A 25314-nucleotide genomic window follows, 5' to 3' on the forward strand; every position below is an offset into this window, starting at 1 on the left:
ATTTATTTTATATATTAATGATCTTCATCCTTGTTCAATGGGAATTACCAATGATGTTCCAACAATCAGAGGAAGACTTGTACCTACATTTTTATATGAGGATGACGCAGTGCCTATGGCATGCACCCCGAAGGCGATGCGGTTCATTAGTGCATGTTTTTGTTGAGTTTATGGCCTTACAACATTTGCCTGCCAAATTTTCTAAGTCTCATATTATGGCTTGTAGGCTCAGGTGTAGCCTGCTCTCAACCCTATTGGTTGGCCCTAATCGGTTGACCAATGGAAGAACCTTCCCATATTTAGAAGTCACCTTTTCATCTTCTGTGTCGTGTACTCCTTGCATTACACAACGCAGAGTACAACTATTCAAGGCACTTGGTTCTTTACTCAGTCTTCCACAGCCCCTGGGCGGTGGTCAATTGACGCCCCTGATGCAGATATATAAGTCTCAGTGTGTTCTAACAGCGACCTATGGGGCTGATGTTTGGGGTATCGTGAATTGTGAGATACTTCAACAGGCAGAAATAGGTTTTGTAAACTGATTTTAGCAGCCCCGATTTCACCTTCTCATTTTGTTCACCACAAAGAGCTGGTCTTGCGCTGTCTTGGGGAATATACAAGAGCCCAATCAATATTACTCTGGCAGTCAATCTGGAAGAATGCGAAGGCAGCCCTAGCTACAGATATTATAATAGACTCCCTCCTTTGTGACAATTGTCTTCGAATCCCTTGGTTGTCATATGTTAAAACGTAACTTCGCAAAATCGACCTGCAAATGGCTTTCGCTGAGCCGGATACATGTATAAGTCTTAATGAAAAAGATGTAGCACTTGCACTTTGTGATCATGAGGAGGTATGTAATCTTAGAAAAATGGAAGGGAAGACGCAAGTTATGGCATATCAATCTCTGAAAGTTCTGAATTGCCCCACAAACTATCTTTGGCTGAGACTGAGACACTGGGAACCTTCACTCCTGTTCCGCTTAAGAGCTGACACTGTCAAATACCTGCTGTGTTTCCCCATTGGTTTTAAAATACATCTAGCTGCTATTCCCTGAGCTTGTGATGTGAAAACAGGTAAAACAAAGATGCATCTTACGTTTTTCTGTACATTTTATGATATACCATTATGTTTTTATTGACACTTTTAAAAGAAGAATTATCGTAATATTAGGCACGTCAAAGATGCATTTAGGCTTCTCCTGCAAACTATCTGATGAGGAGGTTTGCTTCCATGTGGGCTACTTCTTAAAACATGCTGTGAGGGCTTGAAGTACTATGCTGCCATAATTGTGTTGAGTTGTGCTACTATTCTTCTTTTAAATGTTGTATGATATTTTTTAATGTTTTATTTTAACTGATGTATTTATTTATGTTACTTTTATGGGTGAAATTTCGCCCAAATACAGTTTATTTGAATTGAATTTGAATTGAATGTGGCTCTTGCTTGGTTCATCTGGCTAGGTTTTGGTGTGTTAAGTTACATGCAGGTTCAAAAGAATAGATGAAAAGGCAAGAACACTTCGAAGGTTCCATTTTAGAGCTATCATGAGAGCTAAACCTGTCAATCCAAAAATGTGAATGTTGATAGAGAGAAGATGTGTTGGTGGAAAGCTTCAATATCGTCTTTGATCCGTTATCCCAAAATTGCAAATTCAGGATGGTGGATAAACTGTTTGCATGGGAATGTGCAGCATAATGACCACCACTAGAGTGCAGAGCGAGAGATGACAGTGCCCAAATGCTTTTCGTTGTGTAGAAAATGCTGAATGTAAGAATTTGAGCTTCCTGAATTCATACGTTTATACAAATTGGTGCTGCCATTTTAAATAAACATATGTTGTGGTAAGTTGCAGTTTCATTAGAGAAGGGGCTTTGGGTTTGCTTTTTACTTTGGCGTGGGATGTCAGGCGATGAAGAGCCGATTACCCACATGGTCACACATCTGCAAAACTCCCAATGGCACGGTGAATGGTCTGGCAAAAAGGGGCATCTGCACGAATCCTTTGCAACCAGAGCAGGAACCATCATGTGGAGTATGAGGCGGTAACTGTCTGGAGAAGTGGAGGGGGAAGTATTCAGATCTGCGGGACTGGTAGAGGCAGACAGATTGCTCTTCTCACTCATTGATGCCGCCTCGTGAGAGTCTTCCTGGGACCAGATGATGGCCTTATTACCGGCCTGTAGCCCTGACGCACCTGTCGGACTGGTAGGGAGCCAGACCTGGCTCGTGAACGGGGTCGTAGCTGGCCAGAGGGAGGCTGCGTTTGGAAGACAGGCCAGAGCTAGAGAAGAGAAACTGTGCTCTCTTGTGGGGGCCAATTCAGCATGCACCCGAGTGTGCATTAGTGATCGGGTCCTGTCCTGTCCCCAGTACCTGGAGCTTTATTGGCATCACTCTTATTGCTGGTCTGACGGCTTGTGCCCGGTATCTCCTCATCCTACCAGCAGGGGGTAGGGTCACCTAGGTGAATGAGTAGCGTCTGTCCTCATGTACAATGTTGTGGTGGGAGGGTCGTGGGGGGCCACAGCAGCTTGAGAGCAGGCTACAAATATCAGACGGCTTGAATTGCTTGCAGCTCTGATACGGGGCGTTCTGCATAGATGGCTGGGTCTCAGCAGGGACTGTCAGAGGCTCATCTACCTCAGGAGCATTGACAGACCATATGGAGCTGTAGCACTGGATTAACGGTCCTGAAGCTCACATGTATTGTGTTGGTACTAGGTCAGGGACACTGCGCTGCTGAACTGAGGCTTGCCTAACTATTAATGGCTGTCCTTCCTAGAGGAGCAATTAACAGACCTGCTTGTGTCCATGCAGGGAGCAACTAACTCCGCCGAATGCAAGGTTGCACGCGTATCTACTGGATGGTCCATGACATCAACCAGCAATGCCCCGAGACCACGCCTTCTGACCAGAGCTGCTCAGGACCAACGTGCCCTGTTAATTTTTGGTGAACAGGACTTTTTCTCACTGATTGCTGCAGAAACACCTGGTGACTGTGGGTGTGTCTGTATGCCTGTCACAGGTGACGGCCACTTGGGAATTTCTCCAATACTACTTTGATCACATTGCCTTTGCTTGTTTTGGTGACACCTATCAACTATATCTAGATGAGCCAATCTCTTTCACTGAGATTAAGAGTATGGTATAGGGGCAGAATCCGTCGGGTGCCTCCATTGCAAGATAGAAAACGGCACGTTCATACACACCTTGTGGGAATGCACAAATATAGAAAGGTACTCTGCCAAAATAATGAGAGAGCTAAGTAAGCTATTGGGGTTTCAGCTACTGACTGATCCTAAATATGTCTTGCTGGGCATATAGCTAAAAAATGGGGAGCGCCAGACGCCCCGACCATGAGAGAGTGGAAAGCCGGGATGGACATGTGCATGGGGGCGAAGCAGGTGACATATAAAATGAGAGGCTGTCCATGGAAATTCTTCAAGATCTGGCATCCCTGGCTCAGGTATTACGGGCTAGAACTTAACGACACACGGGGGGGTCGCAGACTATAATAGCGCCCGGGAAGAGGAAGGCCTTAATGAACAGACACCCGTGGGGAGGAGGGAAGGACTGTCCAATGAAAATCTAGTGCCATGTCTATAAGCAGACATACATCAATGCTGCTGGAAATAAGAATTTTCTGTAACCAAATGAGAGATGTGTATTGCCTTGTGACCTTGTATGTACCAAACGTGAAATCAATGTATCTTGACAACTATAAACAAGTACCACTAAAAATATATATTTTTTTTAAACATGGTATAGGGCATGCAGGGTGTTTGGGTCCCTGGCTACGACTGCCTCAAAATTGTATTATATAAACAAGATACAGAAATACTTCTAGCCTTATAATGTATGAGTAGGCTATATCACAGAGTGTCATTTTGCCTTCATTGAAGGAACCCCGCTGGTAACATTGATTAAACAGGACAAGCATTAAACACAACATGAGACTTTCATGCTGATATTCCTTGTTAACACTGAAAATAAAATACAATACTGCTATTGTTGCTTACCTGGTCCTCCATGATCAGTCAAGCTTCATACCTGGGCACTCAACATCCCATAACCTCCGCACAGTGATCTTCATCAATAACCAATTTCCCCTGGAGCAGCCTGCAGTGGCGGTCTTTCCCACCATAGGCAAAATGGGCATGGGAGTGTGGTTGGTTCAAGCTCTTATATCATAGCTTAGTTGCTTTCATCAAACTCAAAGTAGCTATGTCCTTGCCGCTGACGGTGGACAGAGGGACTGGGAAGGGATGCCCCCTCTATCCAGTATTATTTGGGATCAGCACATAACGGCTGCTGTGCATGCTCTGCCAGCAGCACAAAGCTTGGGGTCCCAGGTTTTGGTCTTGGGAGCATCAATATGAATTTAGGCAGGAGATATTTTATTATTCATTAGAATTCCAGGTTCCGGTCTCTTTTCTGTTATCCAGGGGATTATTTGTTTTAGTGGCCTATAAGGCGTAGAGATAAAGTCGGAGAAATCCGTAATACTTCCCCTTAAACCTGGCACGGGGAGACCTGATGAGGAATATCCCTTGAAACAGCAAGAATACTCTGAGAAATACCTTGGGGTCCTGATACACTGCAATGCAGCTCAGGTCATTGGGGCAATTATGGGTCAGCCTATGCCAAAATGACAGAGCAGTTAGAGAGATGGGTGAATCTCCTGTTGTCCCGGTGGCCCTGATGAAAATGGTTCACGAGATCACCCAATGATCCTTCAAGGCATTGAAACATGGAGGCAGATCTCTGGGTATGTAGGTCCAAGATTCTGCAGTGCCTATAATCTCAACCTGAAAACTGAATCCAACTACATTAAGTGCAAGAAACGGCTGAAAACTCTGCTTTTCAGGCTTCTTTTGTTTTAGTTTTTTATAGCGCAAACTCGACCCAAAGGTATTAGAGTGCTTTACATGAGCACCAGTTGCGTTACAAATGGGCACATTCATTTTGTTTGGCACGGGAAAATTAACTGATTGGACCAGAATCACAGGATGTTGAGCGTCCCTGCCGAGACTCTAACCCGGTTCCCCAGCTTTAACGTCGAACACTCTAGCAGTTAGGCCACATCCTCCTGACGGCTTGCCTTCAACTGAACTCAGCACAGAATAGTGGTTGTTTCAGAATACCAGACTTGGGGCCATATGTACAAAGCATTTTTGCAGTCGAAAACAACCATGATCAGGCTATTTCCAACAGCAAAATGCTCGATTCGATAACAAATTACCGAATCACAATCTGTGTTTGCGATTCAGTATCTGGAAGGGGCATGTTGTGGGTGTTCTTTCTAACTACCAAATCTGAACGGGATGTGATTATAGTTTGCAACCGAATTCCAGGAGTAAAACATTAATACTTTAACAACTCCTTGAAGGAGGTGGTAATCCATTTGCAAATTGGAAGGGGTCCCAATAGGAGCCCTTCACCTCTGAGAATGGAAACAAATATTTTTTAAGAGCATCAAGAACCTTGAAGCTTTAGAAACACAAAAAGATGATGGACGAAATGCTGATCATTGTCAATCATTCACCCCCAGTGCAGAGATCAGGGTCTAAATCCATCCTTTTGTTTCTTTTGATGGATTTAACCCAGATATGTGACTGGGAGTGAATGTTTGACAATGTTCAGTATTCCGTCCATCATCTTTTTGTGTTGATTTATAAAGCTCAGCACATGCATTGTTTCCGAATTGCTATTCTATTTGTGAAAACACTTCCAGCTCAGGTAAAAAAGGGAATTCAAGATATGCAATCTCCACCAGAAAGATGTTATTAACAGAACTGAAGAAATATGCCAAACATGTAAAAATAATATTGGAAAAATAAATCAGAAAACGAATTAAAGGCTTCAAATGCACAAGGCGTCGAGGGCAATCAATGTCTGGGACATTATTAGTGCTAGCCCAGAAAATCAGGAACAAATCAGAAGCATTTCATCAAACTGAGCGGAAGCAAAAGATAATTGATAAGTTGCTACAAGTTTAATCAAGAAGGTGTGTGAAAAAGTACAACGAAGGGTAATCAGAAAGAATCAACAAACATATTATATAATAATACTTGTGCATACAACAATAATGAATAAATGTGGAAGCGTCATCATTTAGCTGATGGGTGATGGCATGAGAACGCAGGAAGTTGAATAGCTTTTTGCTTTTGCTTCTGGACCCATCAGAGGGGTTCACAAGCGTCCCCCATGAGGCACTGTTATCTAGTCTTTCCAGTGTCGGACAGGAAGCCAAAAGATGCACTGGCAAAACTATTCAAATAACCCCACTCCCATCCTCCTCTCTCATCTTTGTCTCTCATCTTACTCTCTCCCCTCCTCTTTACTCTCTCTCCACGTTCTGTTTCCCTTTTAGGTTTTGCCTGCACAGCACTTGCGCTGTGCTTGTGAAATCTATTGTTATTGTTATAAGCTTAAAAGGGGCTTACATTCCCCCCTCTCTTTCCTGGTTTCTCATTGGTTCCTGTACGTGTCACTTACTTTTCCTTCCTTTCTATTGGCTGTGTCATATTTTCCTGCATTTACCAATGCTTGTTCCTCGTCTGCTTCTCTTATCAGTTTCCCATAGCCAAAATACTGTTAATATCCACTTTGGTGGTACTATTTTTTCAAAAAGTTTTGCCTCTTTCTGCTTTTTCGTCTTTCAGTAGATTCATATAGCAACTTATCACCCAGAGAGTTTAAGTGATTTGCCCAGAATCACAGGATGCTGCGCCACTATGACTCGAACTTGGATCCCCAGCTCTCGAGTCAGCAGCTCTGGCCACTGTGTCACATCCTCTCCACTCCTGTGTTACATGTCAGGGAACTCTTCCCTTCGTCCCGGACAATGATTGCTAAAAACGGCTTTTTATTCACCACATAGGCAAAACCGATGCATTACCAATGCAGGTTGTATTTTTCTCTTTATCTTCCACAACACTGGCCGTGCTTGCTTTAATGACCGAAGGGAGATGGAGAAAGTGACAGAGATTACAGCAGTGGCCCTCTGTCTTCAAAAACTGGCATCTGAAGGCTCCAGCCACCATGGAAATGCCCGATGGAATAAACAGGCAATCCGGCCTTCATCTTTCCACATGTATGGCTGTAGGAGCTTAAATCTTGGAGGGTTTTTTTTTTCTGTCGGCGCAAACACAGTTCATCATGAAGAGTCTCTCAAGGTACGTTTACATTTCAGTGACTTTGCGTGTGCCAGAGTGATCTCTCTTGTAGAACATGTTTCTTTAACAATTCGACAAATCAGCTCAGATCCTAATGCATTGCCCAGGTTTCTTCATCCACCATTAAAAAAATTATCTGCCAATTTGTGAACTTGAGAGACATTTTCTATGTTGGATTCCCTAACACCCCTTTAAACTGAATACCCTCTCCAAGATTGATTTTTTTTCATTTCACAATCTGACATCCAACTGCTTGCTGCACAAGAGTGATGATTCTTTCTTACTTACTTGGGTATCACTCCTACTTCATTAGCTCTGTTTTGTTTCCCTGGTTCTTCCCAGGGCACACTTCTTTTCAGCCTTGATGGAAAAATCATTACAGTCTTGTTGGGATCACCTTTCAATACTCCCCAGCAACAAACTGTTTCTCGCACCTCCATAAAATGATCTCCGAGACTCGTCTTTCATGAGTTTACTGAAACTCTGTGTTATATACATACTCATCTGAACTCTCTTGGTGTCTTAGCATTACTATTTTAGATAATCACGTGACAAAAAGGATCTCTGATAAATACTGTATTGAAATAAGGAAAATATATCTATATTTGTTAACAGTAACCAGAATGTTCACATATATGGTCAATTAATTTTGGTTGGAATATATTACCTAATATAATTTTCTAGAGTCCTTTCCTAACATTTAGTACAGAACTAAAAAACATGTTATGGAAAGTAAAATGCAATTAGACTGGAACTGGAAAAATGTTGCTGCACAATACCGCCACCAATTCATAACATTTAAAGTACATTTTTTGTGAAATGCAAAACAATATCCCTGATACAAGTGCAGGACTGTTACATTTACCAAAGTTTGTTACTTCTAATTTGTTTTGTATCTGGTGGATTATTATCGATGAGTTTCCTCCATATAACATTTCCTTATTAATTAGAAATTATAGTTCTTTATTCACTGTTTAGCAGGGATAGTTGGAAAGATATATTTTATTTAACATGCTAGAAAGAAGATTTTGTGCAGTTGTGTTGATGCCGTTCGTCAATCTAGCACGGAGTGGTAAAACATCTTTGTCTTGCCTGTGCTGTTATGTAAAATGTACTATGTACCAAACATGTGTCCAAAAGATGAAGATATTTCTTACCATTATTGTTCCCCCTGTTTGTGTTCGCAGAGGCCTTAGCACTCTTCTTTGGATAATACAATTTGGAAGAAAGATGAGAGGAGGGATTTCAGTGATCGAAGCCACTACGCATGACCACTAGAGGAAAAGGAAAAGAATAAGACATTACTTTGAAAGAAGTCACGTTTACTTTTATAAAGGCATGTTATATTGTTTCATCACATTTCTACTAGTTTTAAAGAAAAGCAAAATCATAGGATTTGTGGATTATTTTGCCTTTTATTTTGTTTTGCCTTATCTTTATAATTATTAAATCTGTGTTCATCGGTTAATTCTCAAACTGTAGCTATTTCTTAGCACATGGAAAAATCAGCAGAAAAATAATGATGCGATGGGTATGTCTATAAATCTACTTTATGGAATGATATAAACCTGTTTCTAATGGCAAGGAAACAAGATAGGAAGTTTTGTGTATGTGCCTTAGTCGCCACCTCAGCAGTCAGTAACCCACTTTTTAAACTGTGATAATATGGTAGCGATAAAACACCTTTTCCTCTGGCAGGTTGTGTCTTAAGTCTACTACCTGCAGGTCTCTTCTGAACAAGGGAAGGAGGCTACTCTACCCAAATTGCTAGGTGTCACCATGATGTTCTCCTATAGAGCGATAGGGGGAGAGGAAAAGTTGCAAAGGGCAGTTTTGTCATGCTCCCTGAACAGTGAAGATCCAATAATTTTTCTCAGTTTTTGTCAGTTTTGCTCATTTATATTGTCAATTCAGTAGGGTCAGCTCATCAGCCTGCACTACGAATCAAAGAGGATCATCACCTGAGGCCTGTGGACACCTCTCGCACCATCACTTGCCCTGTAATTGGTGGCTTTAGGATAAATAATCCTCCTCTTCTGTCTGTGAAAAGAGGTCTACTAAGAACTCCTGCAATCCAATCACAGGTATATAGGTATCTGCCCCAAAAGCCAGTCCCCTTATCTGCTCAGTTGTCACTTGTATAAATGTGCAATAGGATCTCAGGCATTTTGTTGTAAGTGAGGGTAAAAAAGCAATGCTTCTAGGTGTGCACTCTTCCATGCAATGCACAGCTGTGACTTGATATGTCTTTGATGCATGGGAGTGGAAAGGAGAGATCCAGTCAATCAAAACCAGTCTTGCTCAACGAAGAAGCAGAAATGTAAATACAAAGAAAGATCACTGTTCATTTCTCGATAGAAAACTAGGCTCTTTGTGCAGGAGGGATATGTTGTAATATTAAATTAGAAAATAGAGTGGAGCACAGACAAATCTACCAGAAACTGGTAGAGGCGTTCCAGGAAAATCAAAGGGAATGAGGAAGTCACAACACATGGCCTTTAACTGCATCATTGATAACAACCACTAGTAACCAGTAAACAGGGGGTTGCAAAACAATCTACTGAGGTAGCAACAAACAAAATAACTACACACGCACAATAAATGACACTAGCCATTGGGACTCTCTTGGTGGAAAACAGTTTTTTTTTTATTGTTAGTCATTCATAAACCTGCGTTCAGGTTTTATTATATTTTATATTTTACCATGTAGAATTCAATATCATGCATGGGCTCCTTTTCTCATCAAGAATCCTGCCCTACAACTGCACTTTTCATGCCCCATCAGCTTTACAGCATGCAAGCAGTTACTGCCTCCCATCTTACAGCTATCCAAAATAATGAATTCTGGATTTAGCTACAGAAAGATAGCAGAGCAGAGAGTAAAAAAGTGAGGGGGGCCTTTTGGGACTCGCTACTAATGAGCATTGCAAAACATTTAGAATAAAGCTAGTGGAAAGTGAGTTTAAATAGTGCATGCCATTTAAAGAGTGAGTTGCTTATGTTAAAAGATGCTATGAAAGCCTACATGACAAGAATTTTCGTACACAACACAAGAACAGACTAGAAGGTGAAATCAGTAGGAGAACGTAAATTGCGAGTAAGAGTCTTGAAACAAGATACAACCTTATAAATAACTATAGGACCATTTACTTTAAAGAAAGGCGTACTTGCTTAGGTAATCAACTAACATTACACTCAAAAGGAAACTTTGGGCCTGACTCAGTATTTGGGAGCCAGCTAACCTGTCAGTCAGGGTGGAGGAGGTCATTAAGAAGGACAAAGCTTGAGATGCGCGTCAAAATCTTTGAATTTCCCGATAAATCCATAGGCATTTTGTGTAACTTATTTGACTACCTAGGCTCGACATGTGAACCTCAGTGTGGCATGCACTCCTCTATTTTCAAGCTAGGCCATCAGTCAAGACTGTCCACAGCTGAAGGATATTCAGGTTGTTGTGATCATACCACACGTATGAGATATCCATAAAAAAAAACTAACAAGAAAAATGTGAAATGTATCATATCACTAAAACAAACTGATCTTTCTGAGGACAGTTGCTAAGGCAAAAAGTATTTTTGTGAGATACTTCTGGGTAAAACAAACTGATCTTTCTGAGGACAGTTGCTAAGGCAAAAAGTATTTTTGTGAGATACTTCTGGGTAAAATGAAGGTGCACGCACATTTCTGTTCCAGCTACAAATTCTTCCATTTTGGGGTACACAAGTTCTATGTTTTTTACTGTGTTGCTGTGGTATATATGATCTACCACTGGTTCTATGGTATTCAATGTAAAAAGTAATGCTAACAGCCAGGTTTGTGCCGGATTTCTAGCATTCTCTATGATCCTGAATGGTCTATGTCATTGCTGGGAATGAGTTTCAGAGTTTGACTTTCTGAAGTGAGAACGGGTTCTACCAAGGTGCATCTTCGTGATAGGTGATAGGTGAGATGTACATTTGGGGTCTCAATCTTGAGGGGGGGGGGTCATATTTTTCATGCATTGTGAAAGTGTAAATTGAATGAAGGATGTTCTGCTGCTATAGATGGCCCTATTTGCACAGAAAAGTGTCTTGAAGGAGTAGCATCTTGCCATTGGTAATTAACAGAGTGGTTGCAGCTGGAGTGATGTGGTTGCTTAGATGCAGTTGTAGGAGCTATCTGGCTTGCGCATTCTGGAATCTTTGTAGTCTTGGCAATAGGTACAGTTGAGGTCCAAGGTAGAATCCATGGGCATAATCCAAACATGACAGTACCAGACAGTTGGATTTCTGGTAAACTGGTGAAAAAGTACATCTGTTAACTCGCTTCATCTGAGGAGCATGGGATGGGTCAGAGTCCAGAGTCCAGTGGGATGGGTATGCCCAGACTTGGGTCCCTTGATAACTGTGCCACTGGATTCAAACTAGCCTGGCTGATGAGGGGTGATATGCCCCAAAATCGGCCACAGAATGCTTGTTTACAGTGCAGGGAGGACCCGGTTATGCAGTTCGGGCTAGACTGTTCCCGTGTGGAGAAGGGTGAAGACAGATATGCATATGGCTGGGTCAAACTGGGGTGGCGTAGTGAGCAAAAGAACGAAGGATTTAACCCATATCTCTTGACTGGGGTAGTAGAATGTTTGATTTATTCAGCATTCCGTCCATCATTTGTTGCTGCAGCCCTTTTAGAAAGTTGGCATCTTCTTACTTTAACCATTCTGTGCCTCTACCTGTCCCTAGAATACACATGTGGGTAGCATGACAGCTGGGCTTTGGGAATTCCCTCTAGAGTGGAGGGAGGAGTTGACACTTGCACCTGAACAGTGCTGTGCCTGTTCCTGCACAAAGAGCTGCCTATCCCCTGTACTGTGAATGGAGCCAGGGCCAGGACAGACAGGGCCCTGTGCACTACAAAGACCTTTCTTTGAATTCTCCCTACTTCAAAGGCCAAAATGGGTATAAGTACTGGACCCCTGACAGTATATATTCAGAACACTTCTACACTGAGGACATTCTGCCAGGAAGAAGAGCTGGTGTGCTGTCAGGAGAGACTGCCGCTTTTATGCTTGCTTTGGTGTGTTGGCCTGTAGCTTCTTGCCTGGGAGTAAGATGTCTGGACTTTACTCTCTACATCCTGCTTTCTAAGGTTCTCAAACGACTTGACTGGGCTTTCCTCCTGTTGCTGAAGTCTCAGGGACATCAAAGACTTCACCTGCATCTTACTACCAGTACCTGGGCTCCTCTGCTGTGAGCCCTGCCTTGCTAAGTGGTGCCAAATCCAGTCCTGGGTCCTTGGTGCTGCAACCAAGAATTTGACGCATCGACTCCAAAGCTTCAATTCAGAAGAGGCGCATCCCTGCAAAATCGATGCATATCCGCTGCCTGCACCGAAGCAGTGGTCCCCACTCGTTGAGTGTGTGACACATCGACTGTGACTTAAAACACAGCCCGACTTTGCCGAAATTCCTCAGAAGAACCACCACTGCATGAGTTTTGAACACCACTTCGCCAAAGTCTGTTACGCCCCGTTCCAACTCCGACGCAGTCCTGGCCCTGCGTGGCTTTCAACCAATGCATGGCCTTCAGCCCAACGGTTTGACTTTAATGCCGTAGAATCGACGCATCGGGCTCTGATATCGACGCATCATTGATGCCGCGTCGCCTTAATGAACCGAGGCCAGGCACTAGCAACCTATGCATCACCTCCTGTGTGCCCTACATCGTCCTCGGGCATTAAAGCTTCAATGACCATGCAGCGCTTTCAGGAAGCGACACATAACTTGCATCCGCGACACCTCACCTCCTCTGCGCCACACATTGTCTTCTATTTCCAACGCATCCAGGTACTGCAAGGAGATCCGCGTGACTCCTGTGGGGGCCCGCGCTCTATTGCGGTCGGACTGAGCTTTTGGATTTGTCCTACTCAAGCATGACCAGATAGCCCCAGTTGGAGCTATTGACTTCGAAGCACTGCATTTTTATTTAATTTTTAAAAATTCCTATCTTGACTTGTGTAAATTGGATTTTTGTCGTTTTGGTCTTTTTACACTCAGATAAATATCAGCTATTTTTGTAAACTGATGTGGAGTACTTTTGTGGTGTTTTCACTGTATTACTGTGTGTGTGTGTGTGTATGTGTGTGTGTGTGTGTGTGTACAAATACTTTACACATTGCCTCTTTTGTTAAGCCTGACTGCTCTGTGCCAACTACCAGAGGGTAAGCACAGGTAAACCTTTAGTGTGTACTACACTTGCCCTGACTAGAGTGTGGGTCCCTACTTGGACAGGGTGCATACTTCAGCCAACTACAGAACCTACTTCTAATTGTTAGCAATGCTTCCCAAGGTTAGCGATCAATGACACACATATCAGTATTGACCATATATGTAGCTATTAAGTTAGTTCTCCAAAATGTACCTGAAACATTAGTATTTTAGTTAGCCAACTACAGGATATTTCTAATCAAAGTGAATGATGGACAGGCTCTGAGACATAGAACATTGCAAACAACAAGTGACTTATTTTGAAGCCAAACCATGTCACTAAAGTCACTACCCCAGTATGAGATTGCCACTATAACAAAAATAATAAATCTATGACCTGTTATTATATAGCAATGGCATGTGCCAATCTGACTGGGCTGCATTACTATGTGATATACAGATATATGATGTAGGACTTTTTTTTACAAATATACCTTAAAAAGCTGTTAGTACCTTCTTGTCGGATATTCTAATTTAAATGGAGTGGTCAGTTAATACATTTCATTATAAAGGTGCATAGAAATGTACATAATTATTGCATTTTGAGTGCAAACAAATCTCTTGAAATAGTCTATATGAACAACCATAAGAGGTATAATGTTAATACAGTGGTTCGATCTCTAATGCATAAGCAAAAACAACTAACTGAAAAAACATATATAGCAGAAGTTGTGCACGTCTATGATAAAATATATTCTTGCAATTAAACTATTTTATTAAAAAGGCTGATAAAAAAGCAAATACACTCGACATATATACGAGCATAGTGTAGTACAATAAGAATTACCAGTAAATAATGTTTTCATAGTTAATAACATAGAACTAATGCGTTTTAAAAGTTGTAACTATCCACTACACAGGCTATACGAAGTATAAAGAATACTACTAACTTGAAGGACGCTTTACTAAAACTATAAATGCTTATCTATTATTCAATTAAGTGAAACACAACCATTCTCTCAAGCATGTCACTATAGTAAATATCACAGGTCAATCAGAAGCCAATGAAACTGTCATAGAATTAGCAAAGCGCATAGTGAGTAGCATGGATACCTCCAAGAAGCATTCCAAAATAGGCTTCTGTTTGCAATACAAAAAAACAAGAAGAAAATCCAACATTTTAAATAGGTTTTTGTAGAAATCAGACATCCTTACATTTTTATAAATTAAAGAATACAGGATTAGCCAACTTTTTCAAAATTATTGGAATTTTTTAGGCAATGTGTATTTTAAAACCAATGGAACTTTTGTCAAGTGGGAAGTCTACGAACTGTACACACATGCCTACAATCTAAATAGATTTCTCACTTTTAAGAAAGTCTCAAAATTTCACTAGGTGTTCACCATCCCATACTTTAGTTCTGCGGATTGTTTGCAAGACAGACAACCAGCAAGATGTAAGCGGGGGAGACATTGTTTACAACGAATGCCCTACAACACATTCCATTTCAACGCGGTCGTTACAACGACTGCGTTGTTTCAATGCAAACCATTACATCGCAAGTCGTTTCAACTACTTGCTGTAGGGGGCACGCTGGTGTTGGATTCACAATCCAACACCTTCCCTGCTGTTGCACAAACTGCAGAAGGAATAGTAAATAATACTATTCCTAAGTCCATTGCCCCCCCCATACGGCAAGTCATTGTAACGACTTGCGATGTAATGGTTTGCGTTGAGTCTTGAGGGTTTCCTGTTCATTCTGACTGTAGAAACACAGTAATTCCAATCTTTATATTAATAACTGCATAAGTGTTCCCAGGTTGTGAATAATCAATGGTGAGTATTTTCAATGCATTTTTCTTGTACAAGCCCTCACCTTGAAACTCCCCCTTTCCCACACAACATTAAACTACTCATGGGGGAAATCTAGGACGTTCGAAGATTTCCTAAGGATGGGTTAGGTTTGCAAATGTACATATCTGTAGATCCTTGTACTATGAATTAGAACCAGTGGAATTAGGCCTAAGTGCTACTTTGGTGTGGAAAAAATGTCTAAGAGCTCAATTCAGTAGATATATGCCCAGTACAAGGAGTATGTGTCCCTATTTCAATATGTAAAGGGATAGGAGCACTTTAAACTGAAAATATAAAGGTAAAATACAACTGAACTTTACAGGCTATTTTTGGCATAAATCCATCAAATGTAGTTCTACATAGCACAGGCAGTTATCTCTGCTAATGCAATTCAGAACTACAGATCTAAAGACTAGGAAAACAGAGATTATGTGATGAAAATAACACACACCTGACAAACATTACTACTGGGAGCACGTAAATAGAGCCCAAACACTGGGATTTGCCCTCTTCCCCATGTGCTGAGAGACATTGTGAGATGAAGACAGCTACTGTTTCTGTGTGGGGGTGGGCGCGACAGTGAGAGAGGGAAAAAGAGTTTGTGTATGTGTGTGTGCGTGTATGCATGCATGTACGTGACATCAAATGTGTACAATGTTTATGATGGTTCTTTGAGTGTGTATGTGTGTAGTCTAAGATGTGAGATGTGGGTGTTTTCTTTTTATAATTCACTAACAATCTTCTAAATATGTGCATTTTTTATGTTTACATTTTTATAATGTGATTTGTATAGGTGCCTGTAGCATACTCAGTTATATGACTATTTTTACATTCATTTTATTATTTTTTATTACATTTTAACACTGTGATTTGTACGAGTCTCTTCAGTGTCTGAAGTTACGTCTTTTCATCAATTAATTTTATTATGTTTTAAATATTTTTTACAATGTGCTTAGTATTGGCATCTGCAGTGTCTAAAGTTACTTGACCATTGATTCCATTCATTTTATTGATATTTTTTGTGTATGTTTTTGCCCCTCTCCTTCATTGATTTCAATGTGATTCCCACTGCTGCACCTGTGAGTGGCCAAACATAATAATGTATGACTTACTCCATGACTTGGATGGAGTAGATTTGAGCATGTTAGAGCTTTAGCGCTACTGGAGCATATGTGGATGTAAATTTAACGATTTACTACAGACATACCCATATATGTTATGTTAAATAAACTTCCAGAGCGCTCGAATACCCGGAGGAGTCTTGGCGCTAGCTTTGCTTACAGTAAGACGAGAGCCTCGATCTCAATCAATGTTTAACAGTGAGGTTTACAGGGCCTTCCTAAAGGCTAACAAGTTTGGCATGGCTTTGCTATGTAGAGGAAGGGAGTTCCACTCCGTGCTTTATAAGCAATGCATGGGGCTTTAAAGGTGATTCTATGGCTAACTGGCGCCCAATGTAGTTGCTTGATGGATTTTGAAAATTAATGATATTTGGGAATCCTCCACGGCAGTCGTGCTGCGGCATTTTGTAAGGTTTGTAATTTATTCATCAAGTGTTGCTGCATGTTAAGATATAGACAGGTACAGTAGTCTATTTTTGATAGCACAAGTGACAAGCGTTTTCTGTAGTTTGGTGGGTTGTAAGGTAAGACCTTTTTATGGCCCTTAACATATGGAAGGAGGAAGAGGTAACAGATTTGATTTGGTCTGTGTACGAAAGCTTGTCATCGATTAGTACTCCCAAATGCCAAGCTTTCCTAACCAGTGTGGGGAGTGGACCCAATTATTGTGGCCACCAGGAAGGGGTTGCTTTACATGTGTGTTGCTTTGTATTATTTGCAGAGCCTTCCCAGTGTCCCCCTTTAAATTTCCCTTTCGACCTTCATGATTTAGTAGATATTCCCCATTTTCATTTCCAGTCACTGTCCCTAACATATTTACACCAAAAATGTTGTATCTATGTGTATATGCATGTCTGTCCGCTTGGGGCAGAAAGCTCCTTATATGAGTGACAGGGCCAATGTACCTATGTGAATTGTATTTTTGAGTATGTGATGTCCTAGAAACAAGTATGTACTCATAAATGCCTTTGGTGAATTCGAACATATCTAGATGTGATTGATATCTGTAGGTGACTATATGACTAGAACATCTAAAAATCTAAAATATGCTAAATAAATAAATGGTAAAATATTTGCTTCAATCTAGCTTGTTTTGGTTCAGATGTACACATAATGGCAGAGACGGCAAATAAAGCACATTTTCAGTTATGAAATAGCTTGACTGCTACCACTGTTGCTGCAGGTGATTTCCCAAATACCCACCACAATTAGTGGAAGGAAATGCCTTTTTGACATGCTTACATGATAATTATTCCCCGAGTCTCAACTCGAGGGAAGGGAACAGTCTGGTAGAAACTTCTAGCCTAACAACAATACTTGTCTTGCACAAAATGTTTTCTCTTTTTAGGCATATAAATATCTTTCTCAGACAGAGAATTAATTTCCTCTCATCTATGCATACATGTTTAGACGGGTTACCGTGATTAATTGTCTTACCATCCATCATTTTGTTAGCCTTCCCTGAAATCACTTGTAACATTATCAAGTCTATCAGAAGAACACACAAGTGTCTATTAACAGCAATCAGTTTTTATTCCAATTATATGTTTTACATAGTATCAAATAATCCCAAAGGCATTTTGTTTTTTCAGATTGGTTTGCACAACCAGACATTCACTACAGAAAATATAACAAATGACTCACAAAAAATATTTGTCATTTTTTTCAAACTCAATTTTTTAAGCAAATGCTATGGGGACCTGCTGTGAACGTGGTAAAATTTTAGTGTAGGTAAAAGGAGGATGCACAAACATTTCAATCTACAAAGTTAATTTTATAGTAAAAAGTGATAGAACGCTGGTAGTAAAAGAGGGTATTCACCACACAGACAGAAATGGATGAATAATACATCTACAAATATTTAAGTATGTATTGCTCCAAAAAGTATCTTGTTGCTGTGAGGCTAAGTGAATGATGTGTCTGTGGAAATTAGTGGCTGAGAAAAGCCATGTCTTCAAGCTTTTGTCATAAACAAAGATGCCCACTGAAGAGGGATGTTTATCATAGGTCAGGATGGGCTTGGCCATGCCAGATTTTCAAGTCGTTCACTTAAGATCAAGTAATATACCATTAACCTAAATGGGGCTCATCTGGACAGTCAGTGGCTGTTGCAAAAATTTCTCATAGATTCAGCTTGACCTTCGCTGAATGACATTGTCCTAGTATTCTAGCAAGAAAGTAAGGTACTACAAAATGCATACAAGAGAAAATTTCCACCTCCATCTATCTTTCTAAGATAACATCCTCACATATGTCAAGTTCACTGCTTAATAGTAAATATGGGAGGGACCGGAGGAGTCGCTGGAAAAAGGGTCATGCTTACTCCTAAATGGGAGGGATTTAGAAAGGAGCCAGGAGGGGTTTTGTGAGGGACATGTCCCATGCACAAAAGAGAAAGTCCTTATCTGTTCACAAACTGCACTAAAGTTACTACAATCAAAAGACCCAAAACAGTAGGAAGCTGCTCCAGCTCAGAGCTGGAGTACGTCCAGTACCACACATGGCCAACCACTGCTACTGCAAGAGCTTCCCATAGAGAATAATGGAGGAAGGGGCCTAAACCGATACTCCATGGGAAATAATGTTAAGATAAATTAAATGATTTAAAATAGCTAAAAATATAAATAAATATAATTTATTGTTAAGAAAAATATTTAAACATAATACATATTTTTACATGATTCTAAAATATATGAAAATATAATGTAACATTACATTTTAATAAAATATAATTAAATTAGTTTTCATTGTTTCTGTCCATGAGTTTTAATAATTATTAAGGCGTAATAAAAAATAATTCGGTGGGAATGTATTTTTTAATTTATGCTTCAGCAACATAATTTTAATTTAATTTAATTTAGGATATTTAAATTAACTAAAGGTTTAATTCAAAATTACGTTATTCATGCTGTACAATGGTTATCTTTTGTTGTACACTTAAAACAAATATGTACAATGAATATAGAATAAGGTGCAACATAACGGTATTTTAACTAACTTTTTCAAAGTTTATTTAACTTTTTTTTTACTTTGCCCTGTACTTTACCATATGGAGATCATATACTTTATCATAGGGAGAGCTGCACCCGGATATCAGAGATATCCACAGCTCAATTGGTAGCAGTATGGTTCCTGAATAAGGCAGTTGCTATATTTGTGGAGCTAAATGAAGGACGAGGTATTGTTAAATGAGAAGTTATATTTTTATGAAGGTAGTTGGATTTGGTTTACAAAATGCATTGTTTGTATACTTTTCTCAACTACTTTAGAACAGTGTACAGAAAGGGATATTTATTATGGCATCATAGGCCAGATGTACAAAGCATGTTTTTAGTTTGAAAATAGCCCGATTCGCAGAATCGGGCTATTTACAAATGCAAACAAGACATTTTTCAATGTATAAAGGCTCAATTTGCGATTCGGTAACCTATTACAGAATCACAAATTAGGTTTACATTCGGTATTAGGAAGGGGCTTCTTTAGGGCGCCCCTTCCTAATACCAAATCCCATTGATATGTGTGAATGGTTTGCGACTGAAATGCGCTCCAATGAACCACTGCCTAAAGTAAAAGAAAATGTTTAATTTTTAGTTTTGAAATGCATCCCGTTTTCCTTTAATATTTAACAAGCAATCACAAACATGGTGTTCTGTGGCAGGCCACCATACCTGTGATTTTTGCGATTCCTAATGGGTATCAAACCTAGACCTACCTCATGAATATTAATTAGGTACGTTTATTTGCACCCACTGGGAATCGCAAAATATGTTAAACACACATTTGTACATAGCTGTTTGCGATAACCAAATGCAGAATCAGGCCCCATATCTTTTTGGTACTTTTGGTCACTCTTCTTTTGTCACATAATTGTTCAAAGAACAAAGACTACCTAGGTCTCAATGAGAATTAGGTCTGAATTAAAGTCTCCTTTGGAGCACAGAACTTCATTAGCTACTAATAAAGTAAAGCTGTTATTAACTATGACTGAGGAATACATATGCCCTGAAGTATGGCAGATAATAGTTTTTTGGGCATAAATGAGGTTGAGATGAAAATTTTAAAAAGAATGGGGAAATGAACAGGATTGGAGGAAAGTAAAAGATGACTTCAGTTTTGGCAATCATTCCCCAAAGACATTCAGAAGTATAAAGTTACACTGCAATTAACGATATTTCAATTTGGTGGTATGGCCAGCAGCATGGCAGACTAGACGTGTCCGACAGGTGCTCCAATGGCCCACTGATAATCCTGCAGATTTCCTTCATTCCGCACGCAATACTGACCCCAGCAACCGCTGACTGAGAAGGGAACATCAAAGTTCAGGAGAAATATCCAACGGAAGCCGTGCAGATTAAGGGAACTGAAGAGCAGAGATGAGGAGGAGCAACACTGCTGAAGAAAAAATGGCGGGGCCCACAGCCTTGGGCGGTCGCACTGAAAATACCGAAAGGCAGTGGGCCGATCCAACCCGAAGAAGCGAAGAGACAGAGGGGGAAGACGATTGTAGACCCCCCCCCTCGCTCCTCCATGGAACACAGAGACACCAGAGTGCCTGTGGCGTTGATGGTGGGCTGCTAGGTCGAACGCTGGTGACGCAGGAAGCCGAGGTGAGAGCAGCGATCGCAGAACCAACTGAGGCACGCCGGACCCCGCAGTGGGGTGCCGGTGCTAAGAGAGGCGCCTCTAGCCTCCCCACGCGTGCCAACGGCAGGCGATTGGGCAGAGCCCCTGCCTACACTGTGAGCCCATAGCGTTGAGGGCGAAGAGCGAGTCGAGGAGATGCCCTCAACTGAAAGGCGGCCCTACTAGGCAGCTGGATCATTGATGCAGCCACACCGCGGTGATCTCCATGGGCTATAACCGCACCAGTAAGCGGGGCGGCTGCAGATCCGGTCCATTCCGGCGGAAAACTGCTGCAGGCCTGCAGAAGAGATTGAGAAGAAACCGCTGATTGAGGTGAGGAGGGCTCGGTCGGAGGACCCACTGAACCCGTGTCTCCCACCTGGCAGCTGGGATTATCGGTGGAAGCAGGTGGCCCCGCGGGAGATGAGAGACAGATAGGAGACTTCTGTGGTGCCGGGGCCCCCCAGGAAGAACGAGAAGGCCCCAAGAGCCCAGATCTGCGGGGAAGCTGATCCAAACCTGGGAAAGAAGTGCAGCTGAGACCATAACAGGTCCCACCGCACGTGATACACCTTGACAGAGCGCAATTTACGGTGCGCAGAGGCACCTGGGGGCTATGAGCGAAGTGCACCCGACGTTTAAGATATCCTCTCCCCCCCTCCCAGTATCCCATGGGTGGGTGGTGAGGAAGAGAGCTACGTGGCGAGGGGTCCCCCGGGGGCCCGCGTGGGCCCCGGAGGGCCCAGAACCACTGAGGCACGAACAACACCCAGCGACGAGCCTAGCGCTGGGGACCAGAAAGAGGGGGTCAGGTGGCAGAGCTAGGCATCCTGGTGAGTTGGGAATAGACTGCCCAATACCATGAAAGTGTGGAGAATCGCCGGGGACCCAGGCCAGGGAACCATATCTGGCCGATGGCCCTCGGCCAAAAACCATAACCTTAAAGCAAGCTGGGTGCCAGTGCTCTGGGGCATTCACTCTGCCCAAGGAAGAGACCTGACCACAAAAACCCCATGAAGAGTGAAATCTGGTGAGACTCACAGATGAGGAGAAACCTTGGATAAACCCAAGAATTACACGGAGAGGAACCCAGCAAATCCAAGACAGGGGCGCCAGTGCTACAGCCTAGACCCTCGCCTATGACAGTGTTGAAAAGCAGCAACAGATGGTAAAAGATAAGGACCCTAAACCGCAAAGACAAGGGAAAATGGATAAGTTCACTAAGGTTTTGAAGGCCCCCGGGCCACAAGCTGAGGCCGCAACAGACATACCAGACAACAATATAGTGCTCCAAGCAATTCAGTCCTCCAGAGAAGCGCTGGAAGGTAAGATCGACGAAATTCGAATTGATGTCAATCTGCTGCACCAGGATCTCCGCAACATTTCCAAAAATGTCACACAAGCCAAGCAGTGAATATCAGACGTGGAAGACACCTCGCACACCCTCAGGAAGGAGGTCACAGCCTTGACCACAGCTATGAAGGAGGTGGCCTGGAGAGTCGATGACGCAGAAAAGGCGCCCGTAGAAATAACTTATGCTTCATTGGCTTTCCGGAAGAAATAGAAGGCTCAGATGCAGGCGCCTTCTTGCGCAAATGGCTGATAGATCCTCCCAAACGCGCGATTCTCCTCCTGCTTTGTGATCAAGAGGGCCCACAGAATACCGCGGCAAAAAACCCCAACCGGAGCACTGCCAAGGCCCATGATTGCATGTTTTTTAAATTATCAAGCCCGGGACCTCATGCTCAGAGAAATGAGGCAAACCAGAGAAATCCGAACCGAGAATACCAAAATATTGGTTTAGCCATACTATTCCAGAGAGGTGCAAAAACAACGCAAGACATTTGATTCGGTGAAAGAAAAGTTGCGGAACCTCAAGATACAATACATGCTACTCTTCCAGGCCAAATGAAAAGTAATATACCAGTCCAGAACACTCTTCTTTCAAACTCCAGATGAAGCATGGCTTTGGATAGAGGAACGCCCCCCCAAAAGAACAACAGGGTAACAAGCGGCATCCTCCAGGAGAGGGCCCCCAACAGACAGTAGAACCAGATTGCAGAGGCTAAAACTGAAGATTAATACTGGCAATTCGGGAGACTCCACCAGGGCAACGCCATACCGCAGTAAGAAAACCAACAACAAAGTACTCCAAGCTACAGACTCTGAAGACACTCGCCCGAGAGGCAAGGCAAGAAGGAGGACCTATAAACCAGGGTTATCCCAGCGGCACACCGGATTCAGACAGTGATCACCCATTGCTACAGAACATTAACCTCCTTCAGGAACCTAACTCAGACAGAACGGAGCATGAATCAGCACCTCAGAACCAGCAAAGTTAGAATGAAGATTGATGAACACTATCGGGCCGTCCGAGGGCCGAAAGGACAGTAAGCTGACGAGGAGTTACTTTCCTCCCCCCCTGTTTTGGGTGCTTTTGATTTTCTTTCTTTCTTAGTACCAGTTTATATTTTAGTTCGAGCTTAGTGTCACCTCCTCCTCCTCTTCTCCAAGTGGAGGCTCCAGACGTAGACACAGAGACGTGGAAAGTGGCTCACAGCCATCTCCCAGTCTAGTAAAATATACTAGGCAACCAGGGAGATAGGAGACTAGGAACACACCTGGGGTTTCACAGCAGGCGGGCGACAGACCTCTCCAATCCATCCACGACACAGTTTGTCACGTTGACCCATAGGAGTAGCTGCGTAGGCAGGGGGAGGAGTGGCAGGATAGGGAGGGTAGGGAGCTGGGATATGTGGAACCAGAAAGTTAAGTCAGGGTTTAGATCAGGTGGCATTCATTTCAAGCAACAAATTAGAAGTCAAGGGGGCACAAGAAGCTACTTAAACGAGGTTACCCGACACTTTCAGATGCAACATGGAAGTGCACAATAGCGATACATACTCAGTCATGTCACGGAACGTGAATGGATTGGGGAATATAGTGAAGAGAGGCCTAGTGTCGGCATACATCAAAGACTGAAGCCTGAGGTAATATTCCTTCAGGAAACGCACCTGAATGGATCTCAATGCGGATTCCAGGGCAGAGGGTCATATAAGACTTTGGCGCATGCAGGCTTTTCCACTGGTGCGAGAGGGGTCGCGATCCTTGTCAGGAACTCCCCACCTTTTAGAATTGAAAGCACAGAGGTAGACCCTAGTGGGACATATGTGGCAGTAAGGGGTATATGGAATAGGAAGGACAATACCCTGATTAGTGTCTATGCACCCCCGATATTGCAGAAACAAACGCTGGCAAAGCTCACAGACATCCTCCAGGAGGTGGGTTCCAGCACTCTCTTAATAGGGGGAGACTTTAATGACTTAATGGACCCCTTGTTAGATCACACTATGGTAACTACAAGCTGCCTCAAAGACACACAACTTAAACGCTTTACAGACACATTAGCGTTAACTGATATATGGCGTAGACAACATCCATATACCAAGGCATATTCCTTTTACTCATAAATTCTTCTCTAGAATAGACTATATCTTTGCCCCGGCTGGGGAAGTAGCAGAGATTCAAAAAGTGGAATATCTGGCAAGAGGCCTCTCAGATCACTCGCCTCCCTGGCTCACAGTGGGTAAAAGTAGACAGCATACCAGAAATGGTTGGAAACGCAATGCCTGGGAACTTAAAGGACCTACGGTCGCCCAGGAAATTAAAGTAGACACAGAACTTTATTGTAAAGAGAATTTGGGATATAACACTTTGGAAGGCCTATAAAATGGTCTTAAGAGACAGAGCCCAGAACATAAAAGCACATAAAAAAGGTAGAGAAACAGAAGAGATAGCCGGAATTGAATCCAAACTCCTTCAACATGAGAAGCAGGCCTTAAACTGCGAAGATCCTTCGCTAGTATGAAGGATGCAAGTACTCCGCCGGGAGTATTTGGCTCTTGCCCAGAGAGATGCGCAAAATGCAATCCAAGCCATATGATACCAGAGACAAAGGCGGGAAGGCTGCTCGCATGGCTCAGCAAGAAAGAACTAGAGGCTAGATGAGTGACTCAAATAGACACCGAAGATGGTAAAACCCACACCACGCCCATTGAAATAGCGAAGGCTTTCGCTCATTACTACGAGGCCAATGATAAGCTGTAACCAACGGTGGACCGTATTCGCCGCACCTCACTGCTATGTTCCTTTTGTGTTTATCTGGAAGTAGTGAGTTCTGGTGTGCACATACAACTCCTGCACCTGCCGTTGTTAGGTGCCAACTGCCGAGCTGATTAGAAACTGTACGAGTGTGGAGAGGTGCACTATCAACGTGTCTTTTCCAATGAGTAAAACTGACCGATTTCTTTATGCAAGGCAATTGTTTATTTTGTCAAACATGAGCTCCAGCCA

General features: G+C 42.3%; 1 protein-coding gene across 2 annotated transcripts in view; it reads right to left on the reverse strand.

The window, feature by feature from the left end:
- The window catches only part of HDAC11 (histone deacetylase 11), a 241746-nt gene that overhangs the window by 102718 nt on the left and 113714 nt on the right, over positions 1 to 25314 (reverse strand). For both annotated transcript variants that reach the window (XR_014968512.1, XM_085624814.1), the window contains exon 4: positions 8339 to 8455. Coding sequence is in view for 1 of the 2 variants with exons in the window: in XM_085624814.1 (XP_085480940.1) it covers positions 8339 to 8455 (117 nt within the window). In the remaining variant the exon portion in view is untranslated. The remainder of the gene's footprint in view (positions 1 to 8338; positions 8456 to 25314) is intronic.

This window comes from Triturus cristatus, chromosome 9 (assembly GCF_964204655.1).
Source record: "Triturus cristatus chromosome 9, aTriCri1.1, whole genome shotgun sequence".
Lineage (NCBI taxonomy): Eukaryota > Metazoa > Chordata > Amphibia > Caudata > Salamandridae > Triturus > Triturus cristatus.